This window comes from Centrocercus urophasianus, unplaced genomic scaffold (genome assembly GCF_019232065.1).
Source record: "Centrocercus urophasianus isolate 14NV4802_14NV808 unplaced genomic scaffold, USGS_Curo_1.0 seq_62, whole genome shotgun sequence".
Taxonomy (NCBI): Eukaryota; Metazoa; Chordata; class Aves; order Galliformes; family Phasianidae; genus Centrocercus; species Centrocercus urophasianus.
Window position 1 is genome coordinate 589,136 of NW_024885222.1, and position 17,782 is coordinate 606,917.

General features: G+C 51.3%; 2 protein-coding genes across 2 annotated transcripts; both read left to right on the plus strand.

Moving 5' to 3' along the window:
• Positions 1 to 4,520: 4,520 nt before the first annotated feature.
• Positions 4,521 to 9,125, plus strand: LOC122169993 (keratin, type I cytoskeletal 13-like). The gene is made up of 8 exons (XM_042836559.1): positions 4,521 to 5,009; positions 5,781 to 5,863; positions 6,381 to 6,537; positions 6,736 to 6,897; positions 7,345 to 7,470; positions 7,588 to 7,814; positions 8,269 to 8,399; positions 8,936 to 9,125. The coding sequence occupies exons 1-8, from the start codon at positions 4,521 to 4,523 to the stop codon at positions 8,959 to 8,961; spliced, it is 1,401 nt and encodes a 466-aa protein (XP_042692493.1). The 3' UTR covers positions 8,962 to 9,125.
• A 3,406-nt stretch (positions 9,126 to 12,531) lies between these two features.
• On the plus strand, positions 12,532 to 16,685 carry LOC122170003 (keratin, type I cytoskeletal 19-like). The gene is made up of 8 exons (XM_042836570.1): positions 12,532 to 13,116; positions 13,688 to 13,770; positions 14,210 to 14,366; positions 14,719 to 14,880; positions 14,984 to 15,109; positions 15,313 to 15,539; positions 15,756 to 16,045; positions 16,546 to 16,685. Exons 1-8 carry the CDS (start codon positions 12,532 to 12,534, stop codon positions 16,683 to 16,685), a joined length of 1,770 nt encoding a protein of 589 aa, XP_042692504.1.
• Positions 16,686 to 17,782: the final 1,097 nt, after the last annotated feature.

A 17,782-nucleotide genomic window follows, 5' to 3' on the forward strand; every position in this document is an offset into this window, starting at 1 on the left:
CCAATTTCTGCTTTATTTTGCTATTTGCTTTTTCCAATCTGTATTGCTGCACCTGCCCAACCACCGTGACTGCTGCTGCAGGTCCCAGTACTATGATCACTAATGCACCTGCTGGTGAAAAAACTTCTCTAATAAAACTGTGCTTCTGCATGACGCAATCAACAAAGCCGTGTCCACACTCTGCTTCCTGCAGCCACGCAGGTGGTGCCCGTATGCTTCCATGTTTTGCTAAAACACACTTATAGACAAATATGTGGGAAAATAAGGTGAGCTTAGCCTGGCTGAAAGGCAGTGACAGAACAGAGAAATTGTGTCCTTCAGCTCCTAACAGCGTGCTGTGACCCTAACCCTAAGCATAGCCCTAACTCTAACCCTAACCCCCCCACCTGGGCAGTGGGGTCGGTTGGAAGAGAAGCCCTTGGTCTTCACAATCAGCGCAGTTTCTGCTGGTTTGGTTTTCTGTCATGTTCAGAGCCATCCCCTTCGTTTTATAGGAACCTTTCCACTGAGAACAGGACTGGTGGCAAAAGGTTGATTTCCTACCTGCTCTCGCGTAGCCACTGAATCACATCATCCTATTTCAAAAAGTTTCAGCCTGAACATCAGAAACTGCTGACAGATCATCCTGACACTTAGCACACCTTCCAAGAACTGGCAGAGGCAGTGGGAGCTGAAAATGTGCAGTGCCACAGAAAACGTCAGCTAGGGTCTTTCAGTACCCAGAGCCATTATTTCTTACAGCTCAGAAGCAAGGCAAGGGCCCCTCTGCTTCTGGGCCCCAGAGTGACCTGCAGCTGATGTGGAGTCAGTGTGCACGGACACAGTAACATCCATGTCTCTTGATGCTGACCTGCACAAAAGAGCAAGTGCAGCAGTTTGGCAGCTTGGGGCCCTGCAGCACTTCTGGTGGGTGTAATCATGTGATGCGTCCGCAGAGAGCTTGTAGAGTCATTCTGGGCTTGGAGAACATTCAGAGAAAAGCTGGTGTGAGCTGGAGGTGTTTTGGGGATTAGAATGTTTGCTGGACCAGAAAAGCAAGCAATGATTTTACACATTCACTCCTCCCCACAGCTTTACAGCTACAGCCTTGGACACGGGCTGCACCCCTGGTGCACTGCCGTGTGTTTGGTACAGAAAGTCACATTCACATGTTCACACGTTCCCCTACGGGTGGCTCAGCACAGCATCCCCTGCCTTGCTGCCAAGCTGGAGACATGAAGCAGTCACCCCCCATGGAGGGGAAAGGCCACAAAGACAAAAACATTTCAGGAGCAAGCACACAGTGCAGCGTGGCACACTTCTGCAGCCTCAGTCTTCATATGGAAACTGATTTCTCTACAGAAATATATTTGCCATGACATGGAACCTTACAGATCAGTAGCACCTCAGAAGGCTCATATACAGCCAGGGCCTGAAGAGGTTCCATCACTGGGGAGGTGAACAGTGCCCTCCTCCTGTAAAAGTGGAGACAAGACCCAGCAGCGGTACTTTTTTATATTATCTACCAAACTCAAGAACCACCAGCATTCAGGGACCAGAGCAAAGTGAGACATTGCAGCATTGGAACAGCTGTGATAATGACACATCAGTGGGTGTTTTCAAGCCAAGACTCTACATCAAGTCTTCTATAAAGACAAGTTCCATGCCAGGGAAAGTCTTGGACTTGATGGAAGACGTGTACAGCATGTGCTTCCCAGGAGACTGAAGGAGATACTCATTGCGGTTACAGTGGAGAAGTTCCACTGCTGGACTCCTCAGTGCACATCCATCCCAGTTCTCAGAGCTGGGGCTGGGGCCACAAAGCAGATCTTCTCGTGTTCCTTCCCACTGTATTCCCCCGCCTTGCTCAGTTGCCAAGGCAGGCTGTAGGACAATCTGCTGCCCCTTCTGGTCTTGTCCTTTCCCAGCATAGCAGTCCTTCACTCGCTCATCGCTACAACATGAAGATGCTGCACTGACACACTTCCAGCTTTAAGTCTCCTGGAATCTCCAGGCTGCCCCAGGAGCAGAAGAGCTGTGCTGACATCTAGCTGAGCGCCCGCACTCATGGCAAAGGCTTCCCACCCTCCCCAGGCGTCTGCAGGAGCAGCGCAGGCACTTTCACAAAGGAGCTGCCCTACATTCCTGACAGGTGAAGGAGACCTAATGACACGGCCAGAAGGACTACAATCACCCAGGGTTATGAATTTGCCCCTGGAAAGCCCCCAGGGATGCACAGTCAGCTCCTGAGACACCGGGCCTACGAGTTGGGATGCGTCTGGAAAGCAGCTTATGAGAAGGTAGCTTGGGATAAACAGTCCCAACAGAAAACACCCTGCAAATAACCATGCATTAGGGAGCTGCAAATTATGGAGCTGCAGACCTTGGGCTGGAAATTACATTTCCATGAGATTTCCATACTTGTTTGTGCTAGTTGGAGCAGACCCAGGAACCTTATGAGTACACCTAACAAAAACAGGAGAGGAAGCTTGGTTTATGACTTCTTTAGACCTTCAGAGCAGTAATTTCCCTTGGCCTGACTAGAGCACCCATTTCCTGAAGACAAAAAGGAAAATGCAAGAGAGTGGGCATTCCTGTGCCAGGGAGAGCTGCCCACTGCAGGGCCAAGAGCTGTGCTACTGCTGCAGCCATTACCACAACGGCACACAGGCATCCTCCCATCCCACAAAGGGGTGCCCCGTGTTTCTGCCTGCATTATCTTGATGTGCTAAAATGATAACCGTGAAGGAGAGGAAGGAATGCGTGCTCACTCAGGAAAGATGCTTGCTGCAGACAGCGATTGGGAAACTTCTGAAGAATTATGTGCAGGACAAAGCAAAGCTTCCAGCAACGCAGCATTACATCAGTTTCGGTTCATTCTTACCACCACACCCTGACTCCAATTATGCTCCCCATTCCTAGTAACGAAATCCAGATATTCTGTTTCTAAGCACAATCGCTATTTGCTGAAGTTTTACGTGTCCTCAGCTCTGCTCTTGGTTCAGCCCCGAGCGGAGCGCAGCATGGCAGCACTGCAGGCATCAGCAGCTCCTTGTTGCTGATAAATCACTCTGAGCGTCTGCACAGCTCTGTCTCCATCCTGCTGGAGATAGCACAGGAATGCTGCTGGCTTTCATTGCACCACATAAGTAATGTCCAAGGATGAGAGATAAGAAAGGCAGCTCTATAGAGAAAGCAGGCGAGTAAGAACAATAAAGTGATGGGTAAATCCACAAATAGCGTCAGGCTTCAGTCTTTTGGTAAATGGGGTTCTTTGCTTGCCATGAGAGCAGCTGCCCACCATCCAGACATGGAGCAGAAGTTCCACCTCTCTGTGCTCTGCTGCTTGGGCTCAGGGTGGCTCTTGGTGGATGCATCCCCAGCCCAGCAGCTGCTGCAGACAGTTCTCCCTACACAGCAGCCCAGTGTGTTCACAAAGCAGCTCAGCCCGAATGTCAAAAAAATAAAAGATTTTTGGTTTTCACTTTTTCGGCCCAGCTAAGATTTGGAGACATGAGGAACAGAACCTCTACTTCATGCTTAATCCACCTTTTCCAAGTCAGTCTAGGACTGTTCCAGGCAACAACTGCTCCACCGCCTTCGTGGGCAGTTCTGTCCTCCTGTCTCCCAGCAGCGGTCTGGAATTGCATTTAGCACACAGCACACTGACACAGAAATTGCCTGCAGGGTCTTTCCAGCCCCACTCAGTTTGAAAAGCCCACCTCCCCCTGCAGCTCATCTGCCATTACGAGAAAACAGCAGCAGCGCCTTTCGCTGAGCAGCAGGACAGCATTCAAAGCCCTGCTGTGTTATTTTGTGCTCTCTAAAAAGAAAGAAATCCTTTGTGAACCACTGGGCAGCCACAGATCACACATGAAGAATCTTCCGTCTGTGTCCATTAAGAGATCACTGCACATCATCACGGCTCACAGCAGTGCTCTGGAATTGTTATTTCAGCAGTGGAGAGACTTAGAGGTTAATCTCTCCGTCTCTGATCTCTGCACAAAGTTCTTACATCATTCTTCATACATCATTCCAGAATCCAGCTTCGTACATACGTTTTCATCTTACATATTCCAACATCAGCAGCTTGCATGAAACCTGCTTATTCAACTCAAAATAAAATGAAAATAAATTAATGAGAGATAAAGAGCTCTTTGATGCAATAACCTTTAATGATTTCTTCCTGGTATATAATTTAGGACAGTGTTTTTCCTGGCTTAATGTTGTAAAGTTTGCATCATAAACAAAAAGCCGATGATTCATAAAACATTATTGCTAATGTATTTTTGAAATAAGCAAGAGACATGTAAAGTATCTTCCTTGTCTACCGGGAATCTTGAAAGGAAACTTCCCTTTGAGAAATTATTCTTGGCACCAATGGCTGGAGTAGCCAGCCTTATGGGAACAGGAACGGCGGTGACACCCACTGTGGAAGGTATAAATAGAGTCCTGTGGCAGCAGACAACTTGCAGGCTGATTCAATACCAAGCTGTGCGTCTTGCTTTGGGCTTCTGCTTGCATTTCCAGCCGCTGTCGCGATGAGTTGCAACATTAAAGAGACGATTACTGTGTCTAGCAAAGGCAGGAGCAGTGGTGGCAGCTGTATCATTGGTGGTGGTGGTGGAGCACGGATTTCTTCCTATGCGATAGGCAGTGGCAGAGGTTTTTCTGGAAGGAGTTACTGCGGTGGAGTGAATTATGGAGGGGGACTGAGTGTCGGTAGCTTGGCTGGTGGGAGCTATGGAGGTGGCAACTGCTATGGCAATGGCCTTGGTTTCGGCATCGGAGGCGGTGTGGTTGTCGGTGGCCTTGGTGGCGACTGCTTGCTTTCATCCTGCGATGAGAAAGTGACCATGCAAAATCTCAATGACCGCCTGGCGTCCTACCTGGACAAGGTGAAGTGCTTGGAGAAGGAAAATGCAGAGCTGGAATGCAGAATCAGAGAGTGGTATGCTACACAGGGCCTCTCCTGCGAGCCCCGGGACTACAGCTGCTATTACAAAGAAATTGAAGATCTTCAGAATCAGGTAATGCCATTTTTCAGTTATTCCTCTCCTTTCTATTTTTTCAATTTGCATTCAGGACTTATTGCAATTGTTAGAGGTAGTTTTATTGCTGTAGAATATGCTTGCAAACATAAATGGCAGCAATTTCCTCCGGGACGTTGTTGAGTGCAGTCATGCTGTGAGGCCATGCGAGTGGGATAATGCTCCTCAGAGAAAAAAGGATGCCTTGTTACACTGGGTGCTGATTGAATGGTTATGGATACAGCAGAGCAAAAGGAGCAGCAGAGTAACAGAAAATCTCACCCAGCTGATGGTGACACAAAGTGTTATAAATGCTATGTGAGAAAAACTGGGTGTTTAAAACGTTCTGTGCAGTGGCACAAAGAGCCTGACAATACAATGTCCCCACTGAAAGTTATGGAAGACGTTTAGGCTTAAAGGCACCTCCCAGCTTCTCCCTGAAAACCCTTAAGCTTGAGATCAAGCACCAGGCAGCCTGCGTTCAGCTGAGCTTTAAGGTGAAGCATCTCTGGAACTTGTCTTCAGACCCTGAAACTGGAGTGCTCATCTCACAGCTCTCCAACTCCCAGTCCTGTACAGCCCAGCTCTTCTCCTTGCTGCCTGCCCATCAGGGAGGCAAAGCTCCTCCTGTAAGTGCTCTGCTCAAGGACCAAAACTATGGGGAGAGAGGTAGTGGGAAAAGGGAATCAGAAAGAGTTCCTGCTTAGCACATGTGCAACCATGGAGTACAGCAGCAGAAGGGAGCTGTTCTCATGCTCTGCTCTTTTCCAGATTGTCTGTGCAACCATTGATAACAACAAGATCATTCTGGACATCGACAACAGCAGGATGGCCGCTGATGATTTCCGTGTGAAGTGAGTGCCTCCAAGCACCAACCCACCCCCCCAGCCCCACATCCCAGAGCACTGCTCACAGACACCTCAGACGAGTCTCACAGCAACACCTCGTTAGGACAGGATGGGATGATGAAAGGCATTTTGCTCTTGGTCATCAGCCCTCCCTTAATTACTGTTCTGAGGTAAAACATTTGGCAACAGTGTTTGCTGGTTAGGGCCAGGGACTGGCATTGCAGGGAGCGGCCCTCAGTGGTGCAGTCAGTGCATCCCATCACACACCACTGCAGACTGGGATCAGCAAAGCAGCTGAGCGATGGGCAAACAACGCCAGATGCTGCTTTCAGGAGAGGGAGGAAAACAGGTAGAAAAAAAGGAACAGCTTGCACATAACAAACATCAAAAGCAGCGCAGAAATCTAATGCACAGTGCATTCAGCTTAGACAGCAAAACCCAGTACAGAGCACGTAGATGGGAAGAGGAGATCTTTGCATAAGCAGGGAGCGGGTTCTCAATTTCTGCTTTCTTTCTCACTCAGGTACGAGACGGAGCTGGCCCTTCGCCAGAGCGTGGAGGCTGACATCAACGGGCTGCGCCAGGTCCTGGACCAGCTGACGCTCTGCAGGTCCGACCTGGAGGCACAGCTGGAGTCACTGCGGGAGGAGCTCTGCTGCCTGAAGAAGAACCATGAGGAGGTAGGCTGGGGGCTGCTGCTGCTCTGCGGAGCCCTGGCACAGAACTTTTCACCTACAAGGCCGTGCTTTAAGTTACCCAACAGATCTGCAGCATTGCTCTGCACCTCACAGCTGCATTGGGAGGCAGCGCTCACAGCGAGCGCCGCTCAGCACCCAGCTCTGCTCCTTTGTGCTGTCTAATCCGGGCTGTATTTCCAGGAAATGAATTGTCTGAGAAAGCAATCTACTGGAGATGTGAGTGTGGAGGTCAACGCCTGCCCTGGGCCAGATCTCAGGCAGATCTTGGAGGATTTGAGATGCCAGTACGAAACACTGATAGCGCGCAACCGCAAGGAAGTTGAGGATTGGTACGAGTGCAAGGTAAGCAATGCAAACCCGCTGCCAGACAGACTGACATGCACAGATCGGGGCACAGAAGCACTTCAGAATACAGACACGGAGACAACAAGCTGTTGTTCTCTACAGACGCCTGAGATCAGCACTGCTTTACATGCTGTGCTCTGCGGGAGGCACAGGCCTGTCTGACCAGTTTGCTGCGTCCCATCTGGCGGCAGCAGCTGCCGCGAGGCCTCGTGGTGCTGTGCTGGAACTGAAACCTTCCACGCTGGGATTAAAGAGCCCTGGTAGCCAGGAAGTTAATGTGATTTGAAAAGCAGCACACAGCCAAAGGCAGTGGTTAACGCCCAGCACACACAGCTCGCCGTGCCCACCTGCGGCCGTGCTGCTGCTCACTGTGAGCTGTGCTGTAGAAATTCAGCCTGCACAGGTATCCTCTGAGGGTCTTTGCTCTGCCTTGGTGATTTGCAGATCGAGGAGGTGAACCGGGAGGTTATCACGAGCGGTCAGGAGGTGGAGACGTGCAACAATCAGGTCACCGAGCTGAGGCGGCAGCTGCAGGCGCTGGAGATCGACCTGCAGGCTCAGCTCAGCCAGGTGCGTGCACAGCTCACAGCTGCATGCAGGCGCTGTGCAGCAGCTCGTCTGCTCTCACCGTGGAAACAGCAAACGATGCGGTGACATGCGAGTGAGTGTTGTTTCTTTGTTTATCAGAGGAATAATCTAGAATCCTCCCTGGCTGAGACGGAGTGCCAGTACAACACACTGCTCGGCGAGCTGCAGAACCAGATCACGTGTGTGGAGCAGCAGTTGGCGGAAATAAGAGCAGAAATAGAGTGCCAGAACCAGGAGTACAAGACCTTGTTGGACGTCAAGTGCCGTTTGGAGCAGGAGATTCAGACCTACCGCTGCTTGTTGGAAGGAGGACAGCAGGACCTTATGTACGTAGATCTCTGAATCCAACAGAACCAGGGAAAATGTCAAGATCTGCTTTGTAGATTGGGAATTATTTGATATCTCTGATATCTCGATGCTCTGAGCTGCTTTACTGCGATGAGTGTTCAGTTCTGAACTAAATGTCATTCCTTGGGATCTGCAAAGCAGAGGAACCGAATCTTCCAACACCACAACTTCCAGTGTTATGTCCTCGTTTGTCACAGTGTGTTTTCTGTGATCAGATGGGTGACAACTGTCAGAAGAAGAAAACCATTTGCAGGGCTCTGCCACTTCCATGCCAGAGGGGGTGTGGAAAGCAAAATGAGAAAAGAACACCGTGTAAAGCGCTCTGTGACATTTCCAACTCTATAAATGGCATAACGTGACACTTTGAGCCCCTGGTAGTGCCATGTAAAGTTCTAACGCTGCCCATTTCTCTCCCCACATGCATCCCATCAGTCATGGAGGAGGAATCGGAGTAGGGAGCGGTGTTGGAGGAGGAGTCATTAGGACAAGCCACACCTACACTACAACCACAGCATCCCACTGCCAGCCACAGGTCCCGCCCTGCAAGACCGGGGACATACAGGGTAAGAGCTGCTTCCACACCAGGACAACACCTTTTTGCCCAGTTTGTTCCTTTGCAGTGAGGCCAGGAGACAACGCTTTGTCCTAAACCACCATTCATACATTCTCAGAGAATTACAGTGCTGCAGTTTGGGCTGTCTGGCACCACAGGGCAAAACTGCAGCACCACTAATATGCTTAGACAGAGCTTGGGCACAACCTGGAGCAACAGAAAGAAAATGTGAGATGTGGGAGTGTGAGGAGAAAGCTGGGGAGATGAGGCATAAGGGAAAGGTGGACATAAAGCAGGAGAGCCCCGCAGGGCTTAGCCACCGGGCTGCAATGGGCACAAACAACCAATCTGTCTTCCTACGGCTGCAGTTTGCCACAAAGCACAATTATTTTGGGAGCTTCTGGGATTTCCTGGGCTCCCCACCACCCACTCTTGTTTAACAGAGCCTGTCATTGAAATCAGTGTCCCACACAGCCCAATTTTTGTTCCTCTTTGAAAGACTTTCTCTCTGCCTGAATAAAAATAATGCTTTCCTTTTTTCTGCAGTGACTTGCAGGAGAATCTGTGATTGAGGATAACCGGACCAGGAGATGACACACACAGAAACTCACAGACAAAACAAGAACACTGTGTTCACTGCATGCCTCTGTGCAGACAAAGTAGAATTCAGCGACGCTTTGCCGTGTATCTCCGGGCCCCCTGTGGGCCTCCTTTTCTCATTCTGCTGCTTCTGTAACGCCGCAATCTCTAGAAGTTACTTGTGTTAGACAGGATCACTAATGCACCTGCTGGTGAAAAAACTTCTCTAATAAAACTGTGCTTTTGCCTGATGCAATCAACAAAGCCGTGTCTGCACTCTGATTCCCGCAGCCCAGCTATGCTGAGCGCAGTGCACAGCAGAGCAGGAGCTGAGCACAGAGCCCAGCACAGCAGCAGCACTGAGGATGGGGCCCCGCGCCCCCTGCCCTTCACAGGCGCTGCCCACGGCTCTGCAACCGTGTGCTCTGCACCAAACACGTGGCTGCCTGAAACAACACCCAAAAAAGCCGAGTGGGAAAAGCACCCGGCCCAAAAGCCCATTTCACACCCACTGTAGAGCCTGTAAGACCTAGCACAAACACGACCTGGGACCGAAGGCATGCGAAGACGCTGGAGTCCAACGGCGGAGACTTTAAACTGGGTCTGAAGCGCAAGAACAAAACCGCCGTCCGCTGCAGCCCCGATCGGCCGCAGGTAGCGCCCGCCCTCCGGAGAGCCACGGCGCCCTCTGGCGGCATGGAGGCGCTACGGCATTGCGCGGCATTGCAAGGCACGGCGCGGCACGGCACGGCACGGCACGCGGACCGCGGCGCTGTGAGATGCTTGGAGGTAAGAGAACGAACAGGAGACACGGCCGGCGGTTGCCCACGGCGCGAGCGAAGCACTTCCACAGGCGCAGACACGGGCTGACGCTGCGCTGCCAAACCCGGCCGGGCCGTGCGGGACGCGCCCGCAGCGCCGCTCAGCGCTGAGCGCCCGCACTGCTCCGCCGCGGGAGTCGTTAGGCAGCAATCGGCTGCTGTTCAGAACTCTCAGCTCGCGCGCCATTAAATAATAAACATGATCGAGTCCCAATATGATCCAACGAATCTGAATCCAATTTTCGTGGTTTTTTTTTCAACATTCTGATTTTACAGAGATAAAATGTCTCTTTACATCTCAGCCCCGAGGAGAGCGCTGCACGGCCCGGGAAGGAGGAGCAGCGTCTGCCTGCAGGACGAGGGCTGAGCTCCTCTCCGACACAGTCACACTTCAGGGACCGGTTTCCTATTTACTATGAGGAAATACCATCGCATGGGATTATCTGGTGCTAATAAAGTTGATTGATGAGCATATAATGGGAGTTAGCTTATAACGTACAATTATGTGAATGACTCATATGCCCCACGTAGCTCTTCCACCGTTTTTCTCCACCCGAACACTGAGCAAAAGGACCTTTTCCGACAGACCTGAAGCAGGACGGAGGCGCCGCGCCGGGCACAGCCCCAGGCACAGCCGCACTCGTTGCTCTCCTGGCCTCGCGGGTCGCAGCAGCTGTGAGCACAGAGCGGGCAGCACTGCGAGCGCCAGCCCTGAGCTGCCGGCCCCCCTCACCCTCCTGCAGCCCCAGCGGCCCTCCCTCCTGCCATGTGCACCCCGGGGACACAGACCCCGTTCTCTCGCAGCCTTTGCTGTCACCAGACACGGCCGCGACCCTGCAGGCTCGCTGTTGGGCTGAACTCGTGCCCACGCTATGTGAGCCCTTCGTGCTTAAATACAGTTCCCACTACTGGGCAGCAGCTCAGGTTTGTCACGGGAAAGGGAAGGAACGCGCTGCAAACAGCCGTGGTGCCGCCCTCCCTCAAAGCATCTCCTCTCCTCCACCCCTTCTGCTCCTGCAGGACGGTGGGTTCTTTTGCTGCCATGAAACCTTCAGCTGACGGTACGCTGCGACCGCGTGTTCTCTCCATTAGGTCACTTAGTGACAAAAAAAAAAAGCTCAGTTTCACAAGTGCCATGTTTTAACCTCACCTCTCACTGCCATTCACACCTCGTTCCCCATCCTGCGAGGGGTGGAGCTTCCCATGGGCACCCTTCCAGAGGTTCTCACACAGAAAAGACCCCAGCAGAGTTGTTTGGTGCTGGGGATGGGCAACACTGAGAGTGGGACACCTTCAAGGTGCCAAATGGTGACTCCTGACAGCTCCACGACAGTGTAACGGGCCAAAGGGGCTGATAGTGCAGGAGCACTTCAACAGAAAAGGACTTCTTACCAGAAGCAGCTAAACTGCTGTGATTTAGACTCCCCCAAGCTCTGCAGTGAGGGCTGGGAGGGCCTGGCTTCCCAGCATGGCTCAGAAACGAAGTCCAGCAGAGGATGAAACTCCAGGTGTGTCCCTGTGTGTGGGTGAGGGTGTGCTGGGAGGGGTGTTTATAAAGGATGTTTCCACAAACACCTGCTATGAGCCACAACAACCGCATCTCCATTAGCAACAATCAACATCCTGAAGGCTTAGCGAGGAAAAAATAACAGCAGATCAATACAGGAAGTTGGGTGTCACATAAGTGGCTCCGCAGCGCTGGGCAGCAGTGGGGATGGCAGCACGGGCTGCTGCAGTGCGGGGGGCTCAGCTCTGCTTCCCACGTCTGGAAAAGTCGCAGCCACATCAGAATAAGAAGATGCAACGTTCCTGGCCAGTGTTCCTATTGCGGTCATGCTGTGTCCAACAGAAAACAAAACCGAAGGGAAATGCTGTGCTGGTGTCCATCTGACAGAGTCAATCTCCCAAACAGCCATTTCAGTGAACTGTGGCACACAGCCCTAACACAGCTCACACAATGCACCTCCTTCAACAAAGTGCTCATCTTTTACTGAAGAGATCTCAAGAAATGCAGAGTTCCTTCAGAGTCTTCAGATTGCCCTAAGTAAAAGGGCTCGTGGAGCTGCAGCAGTTGTTTGCGGTGCACCCGGCGTCCTCTGTAAGGAGCTGGGTGGATGGAATACGATGGAATAACTTTCTAACACATTAAATGTTTTATTACATCCACCTTCATACTCAGTATTATCTTCGGAGCAGCAGCCCACGCTGCCCTCACAGCCCTTCCACGTCAGTTCTGATGCTTTTCATACTGCAATATAAATATAATCCGTAAAGAACGGCTGGGATTCCCTGACACACATCCAAAGGGGAAGGAGTGTGAGGAAGGACGGCACTGAAGGACACAGAGCACTCAGTGCTGTCACACTGCGATGGCTCGTTGTGCTGGGAGGTGTGTGGGGTGAGGTGAGTGGGATGAGTTTAATTCAGATGAGTGTCAGTGGACTGGATTCTGAAAATAGCTGCCTAACTCAGAGCCACCCAGCAGAAATTACACGCTTTGTGCTAATAAACAAACGGTCACAAACACGGAGTGTGGGCTCAGCTTCCTGAGCTGCCAGATGTCTCCCTTTGGCAAATTACTCTTGGCACCAGGACCACGGCTTGCCACTGCACATGGAAAGAAGGTGCTCCCTTCGGAGGTGACACCCACGGCCCCACTATAAATGCAGCCCAGGCAGGGCAGGGGCCGGAGCTATGATCCCAAGCGGCTCTGACACTCACTGAACCCCGACTGCCGACACCATGAGCTGCTCCCAGAGATCTTCCAGCTGCCTGCGAGGGGGCAGCGGGGGCAGCCAGCACGGCTCTGCATCAGCACACAGATACACCGCGTCCAGGGCGGGCAGCGGGGGCAGCTCCAGGAGCAGCTGCGGGGCGGCGAGCTTTGGGCGGATGAGGCGCAGCAGCTACGGAGGGGGAATGAGCAGCGGAACGGGGGGCAGCTCCTATGCAGGGGGATGGAGTGCGGGCACCTACGGAGGGACGATGCGCTGCGGCGGCATGGGAGGCGGCTTTGGGGCAGGAGGGAGCGGGTTTGGCGCTGGGTACGGAGGGAGCTTTGGCTCGGGCGATGCTGGGTTCAGCGCTGGCAGCTTTGGTGGCGGTGGCTTTGGTGGAGAGAACATGGGAATTCTGTCCAACAATGAAAAGCTGACCATGCAGAACCTTAATGACCGCTTGGCTTCATACCTGGACAAGGTCAGAAGTCTGGAAAAAGAAAACGCTCGGCTCGAACAATTGATCAGGGAGTGGTACCAGAAGCAAGGTCCTGCTGGAAGAAAGGACTACAGCCACTACTACAGCACAATTGAAGACCTTCAGAATCAGGTAGGATGTTCTCTGTCACAGGCGCTTACACCTCTTGCAGCAGAGGCAGCCAGGACACTGCTGTGCTCGCCAAGCGCTGCTCTGAAGGCACCTCGTGTGCCTCAGCTCCACCTTCCACGCACACATCTGACTATCAGCCATGAGAAGGGAAGCAAAGCATCCTCTGCAGTGCGCCGCCCAGCACTCAGCCGGCAGCGAGTTCAGCCCCTCAGAGTGCCTGCAGCGGGTTTCAGAGCATAGGAAAAGTGCCAGTGCTGGGCAGTGTCCGACGCTTGATTCATCCCCTGGCCCATGGGCTCATAGAGAGCCACAGCGACAGCCCCAGGCCTCCTGCAGGGCTCCTCCCTCCCTGCTTGCATTCCCCAAATGCGTTTTTTGCAGTCCTGATGCTATTTTCATAGTGGCATCTCTTTGCACTGCAGAAGGCCTTCTCAGGCCTCTCCATGTAGGAGCTGCTGCTCCTCTCATTCACCTACACTGCAATGGGAAGATCACGTTCCAGTGTGTCTCTCCTGTAAGTCTGAGAGGTTCGTAGTGAAAGCTGTCCTTAGCCCATCATCTTCTCTTCTAGATTCTGGCTGCGGCTGTGGAGACCAACAAAGTGCTTTTGGACCTGGATAACACAAGGATGACTGCAGAAGACTTCAGGACAAAGTAAGGACATATCTCCCATTTCCAGGCACTCACTTCCTTTCTCCTGCTTTCCTCAACCTCCCCTCAGAAGTAACAGCCCACAAAGCCGAGAGCTACTTCTGGTTCCATGACAGCACAATTAACCTGTAAGACTTCAAGTTCTTAATTATTTCTGTAACAATGCAGAAATGCTCCCTATGGCTGTGAGAACAAAGATCATTCTTTTAGAAAAAGCTTAAAAACTGTTTTATTTTTAAGGAGAAACAAACTGTGGTTCTCTCTCACTGAAAGTCAAATGAAACGCAGATGAACCACACTCAAAGTTTACAGTGAGAGGAGAAGATGACAAAGACTACAAAATACGTTTTCATATTAAAGTCTGAGTTTTGTAAATAAAGTCAGAAGGAGAAGAACCACAAGCCCAGGATCAGGGCTGACCTGTCTGCATCACCCCTTGTAGGTATGAGACCGAGTACGGACTGAGGCAGAACGTGGAGGCCGACATCAACACCCTGCGGCCCCTGCTGGACAGCCTGACCCTGACCAGGTCTGACCTGGAAATGCAGGCAGAGTCCCTGAAAGAAGAGTTGATTGGCCTCAAGAAGGACCACGAGGAGGTAAGAGCCGGCTCCTTGAGCCGCAGGCTGTGGGGGCAAATGAGAACGCTTCCAACACCGGGAATGTGGGCAGGTTTCCCCAGCGACACCTTCCTGCCCTCCCAACACAGCTGAGCTCCAGGCCCAGACTTTTCCAGGGTCTCTCTTAGCACAGGGCTTCCCACCAAGCAACATCAAGGAAGTCAGAGCCAAGCAACTGCATTAAAATAACCATAACACAGAAATATCTACTTTTTTGAAAGCGTCTAGAATAGTTAATGATTCCAGAGGGAGATGACTGGCTCCAAAACTCTTTCACAAAGTGATTTCACCATTTTTGTTTGTGTGCCTTGGGTCTGGGTTTTCTCTGCAGGACATGAAATCGCTGCAAGCACAATCCAGCGGTGATGTGAATGTGGAGGTCAATGCTGCTCCAGGAGAGGATCTGCTGAAAAAACTGAATGATATGAGACAAGAATATGAACAAATCATCCAGAAAAACCGTGAAGAGGTTGAAAGTTGGTATGAGAGCAAGGTAAATGACCAAGCATTGAATGCCTCAGCTCCTCGTGCAGTTGGATGCTTCCGTGATAACTGTGGTGGCCAAAAAACTCCAACAATATACATTCATTTTTCAGATGGAGGAGGTGAGCCAAAAAGTCCACTCAAGTGGTCAGGAACTGGAATCAAGCAACCAACAGATCTCTGTGCTGAGACGTGACTATCAGGGCCTGGAAATTGAGCTGCAGTCTGAGCTCAGCAGGGTAAGCAGAGATTGATTCTAAGCCTGATACGTGAGTTGCTGCAATGGCAGGCGAAGCAGCTCTCTGCAGCTAAAGCTAGCATTCCATTTAGAAACAGGATGTTTGGCACATGGACAGTGTGAAAGATTTTTCTCCTTTGGGTCACAAGCATGGGCTAATCTTGCCACGTTCCCTTAAGAAACTACTTTTCATTCTGTTCTCAGGTAGGGGCTTTGCAGTCCAACCTGGAGGACACAGAACGCCGCTACAACATGCAGCTGCAGCAGATCCAGGGCATGATTGGCCCCTTGGAGGAGGAGCTGGCCAGCATCCGCTGCGAGATGGAGAGCCAGAACCAGGAGTACAAGATGCTGCTGGGCATCAAGACCCGCCTGGAGCAGGAGATTGCTCAGTACCGGTCACTGCTTGAGGAAGGACAGCATGACATTAGGTATGCACATGGGGAGTAACTAATATGCAGAGCAGTTAATTTGTTCCCAATTAGGATAGTTTAGAAACAGAACGCGTTTCACACAGCAGCACTTTCCCATCATACAAGGAGCTCAGAGGAAGGCAGTCAGAGAGTGGCCCAATGGGGTTGGCAGGATGTCACGCATCAGTCATGTTGCTGTGCATCTCAGCCACGCACGCCCTGTCCTCCTCACAGCACCTCGCAGGGAGCAGCCGGTGCTGGATCTTCTGGAGGACACGGAGGAACGAGTGGTTCTGCACGAGGTGGAAGTGGAGGAGGAAGCAGCTGGTGCTCAGGTGGAGGAAGCAGCGGAGGATCTGGGGGAAAAACTTCTGGAGGAGGAGGAGGAGGCAGCAGCAGAGGAGGAGGCTGTGGAAAAGCTGCAGGTGGAGGAGGAGGCAGTGGTGGGGGAGAAGGGGGCAAAGGCTGCCTCTCCCGCTCATCATCCTCCCATTCCCAGTCTGGCAGCTCTTGTGAAAGCCCAGGTAAGAACTGGAAGAAAGGAATACCTCCTGTGTCCTTCCGTTAACTCTTCTCTCTGAACAGTGGCAAAGGACATGAAGACATCTTTCCTTATTTGGAAATCTGGAGGTGTTTTTTATGTTTTTTTCTCAAATTCATGATTTAAGTCATTTATTTCTTATACAATCACATATCAAAATGGTTTCATTTTCACAAGCGGCTCAAATTTAAATGATGATATGAAGAGTTTAATCAGACAAGGTGTAGAAGTAGAAAATAAAGGAGGAAGAGGGAAAATAATGCCCAGTTGAAAGCAAGGGGCCAGAGAAGTCAGAAGTATCCTGAAGCCAAACATTAGAAACTTAATTGCTATTAAGAGAGAAACACGATTAAAGCGGAACAGTTGGAACACTCACAACATTTAAAATATAAAGAGTGTGAGCTGCAAAAGACCTAAAGCAGCAAAAGATGGAGAGTGACCAGACGGTCTTCTCTGTGTCTGACTTCATGGCTGTGGTTCCAGGAGGTGCTGAAAACTTGAAGCTCTGCCTGGAAGGGAATAAAACATTGGAGAGAGGAGCCACAATGGAGGAAGTGTCTGAAGCCATAAAAACTTTGAGGTCACGTAAGGCTTCAGGACCTGACAGCATCTCAGATGCCTAAAAATGCTGAAAATGCACAGAAGGTTAGCATTTCTAGAAAGCTTCAATCAGACATTCTACTTGACCTGCAGCAGTCCTCCATGTGATAACGTTTGGCAGGCAGGAGAGGCTGACAGAGGCGGCATCTCTTCAAAGAAATTCTTGCTTCCCTTCATCTTTCCCCAGGGAGTTTCAGGACGGCTGAGCACTGATGGCTGCAGCTCCCAGGGGCTCCGGCCATGGAGGAGAGGAGCATCCCTGTTCCATCCCAGCTGCCTCTCCACCTGAATTTCTGTGCTGAATCACTGTTACCGGTGTCAATCTCTACCGTGATTGGTATTTCTCTGGGAAAAAGATTACTCTAATTAATAAACCTTTACTTCTCTCTGATGCAACCAGATAGCTGTATCTGGCAGCAGTCTCCTTTAGCACTCATTTTTGCATGAATTGGTCACAAATGTCACACCCTGCCTGTGGAATGCTCAACAGCAACTCATTTAGATTAGTCAAAAGACCCCAGAGCTCTCAGCAGCATGTTCACCACTTAGGAGAACTGCCAAAGCCTCCCAGCCATGCTGTGATGCTCACAGTGTGAGAACAGCCACCAGCAGTGCCATGGCACAGAGTGCTGGGAGGGGGTGGCTGTCCCCGATGGGCTCTGGAGATGAGTGACCCAAGCTGCACCCATGGTGTCTCACAAAAGAAGGAATTGAGGCCACTTGTACTGATCACAGCCATGCAGCTGTGCAATATTTGGCCTCACCATGTATTTCCTCTTCAGGGCATTTCCAGTGCTTGAGGATGAACAGACACATACTTCGCAGAGCAGACAGACAAACTGTCCATACCTACAGTCTTTTACAAAACCCAGAGGTAGGCTATAAGTACAGGAAACCCAAGAGAAATGATTCCCAGGTGGTTGTTAAGGGCTGCTCACAGAGCGCACAGCAGGGGCACTGCTGGGAGCAGTGGGGGCACAAGCAAAACTCTCCTCCTTGCTTTAATTACAGACCCATATCCACCCCTATGTCCTGGATGGGCCCCAACGGCAGGGCGCTCCTGCAGCCTGCACCCAATGCTGTGCCCACACAGCGCTTCTCTTTTCTGCTCAGGATAATG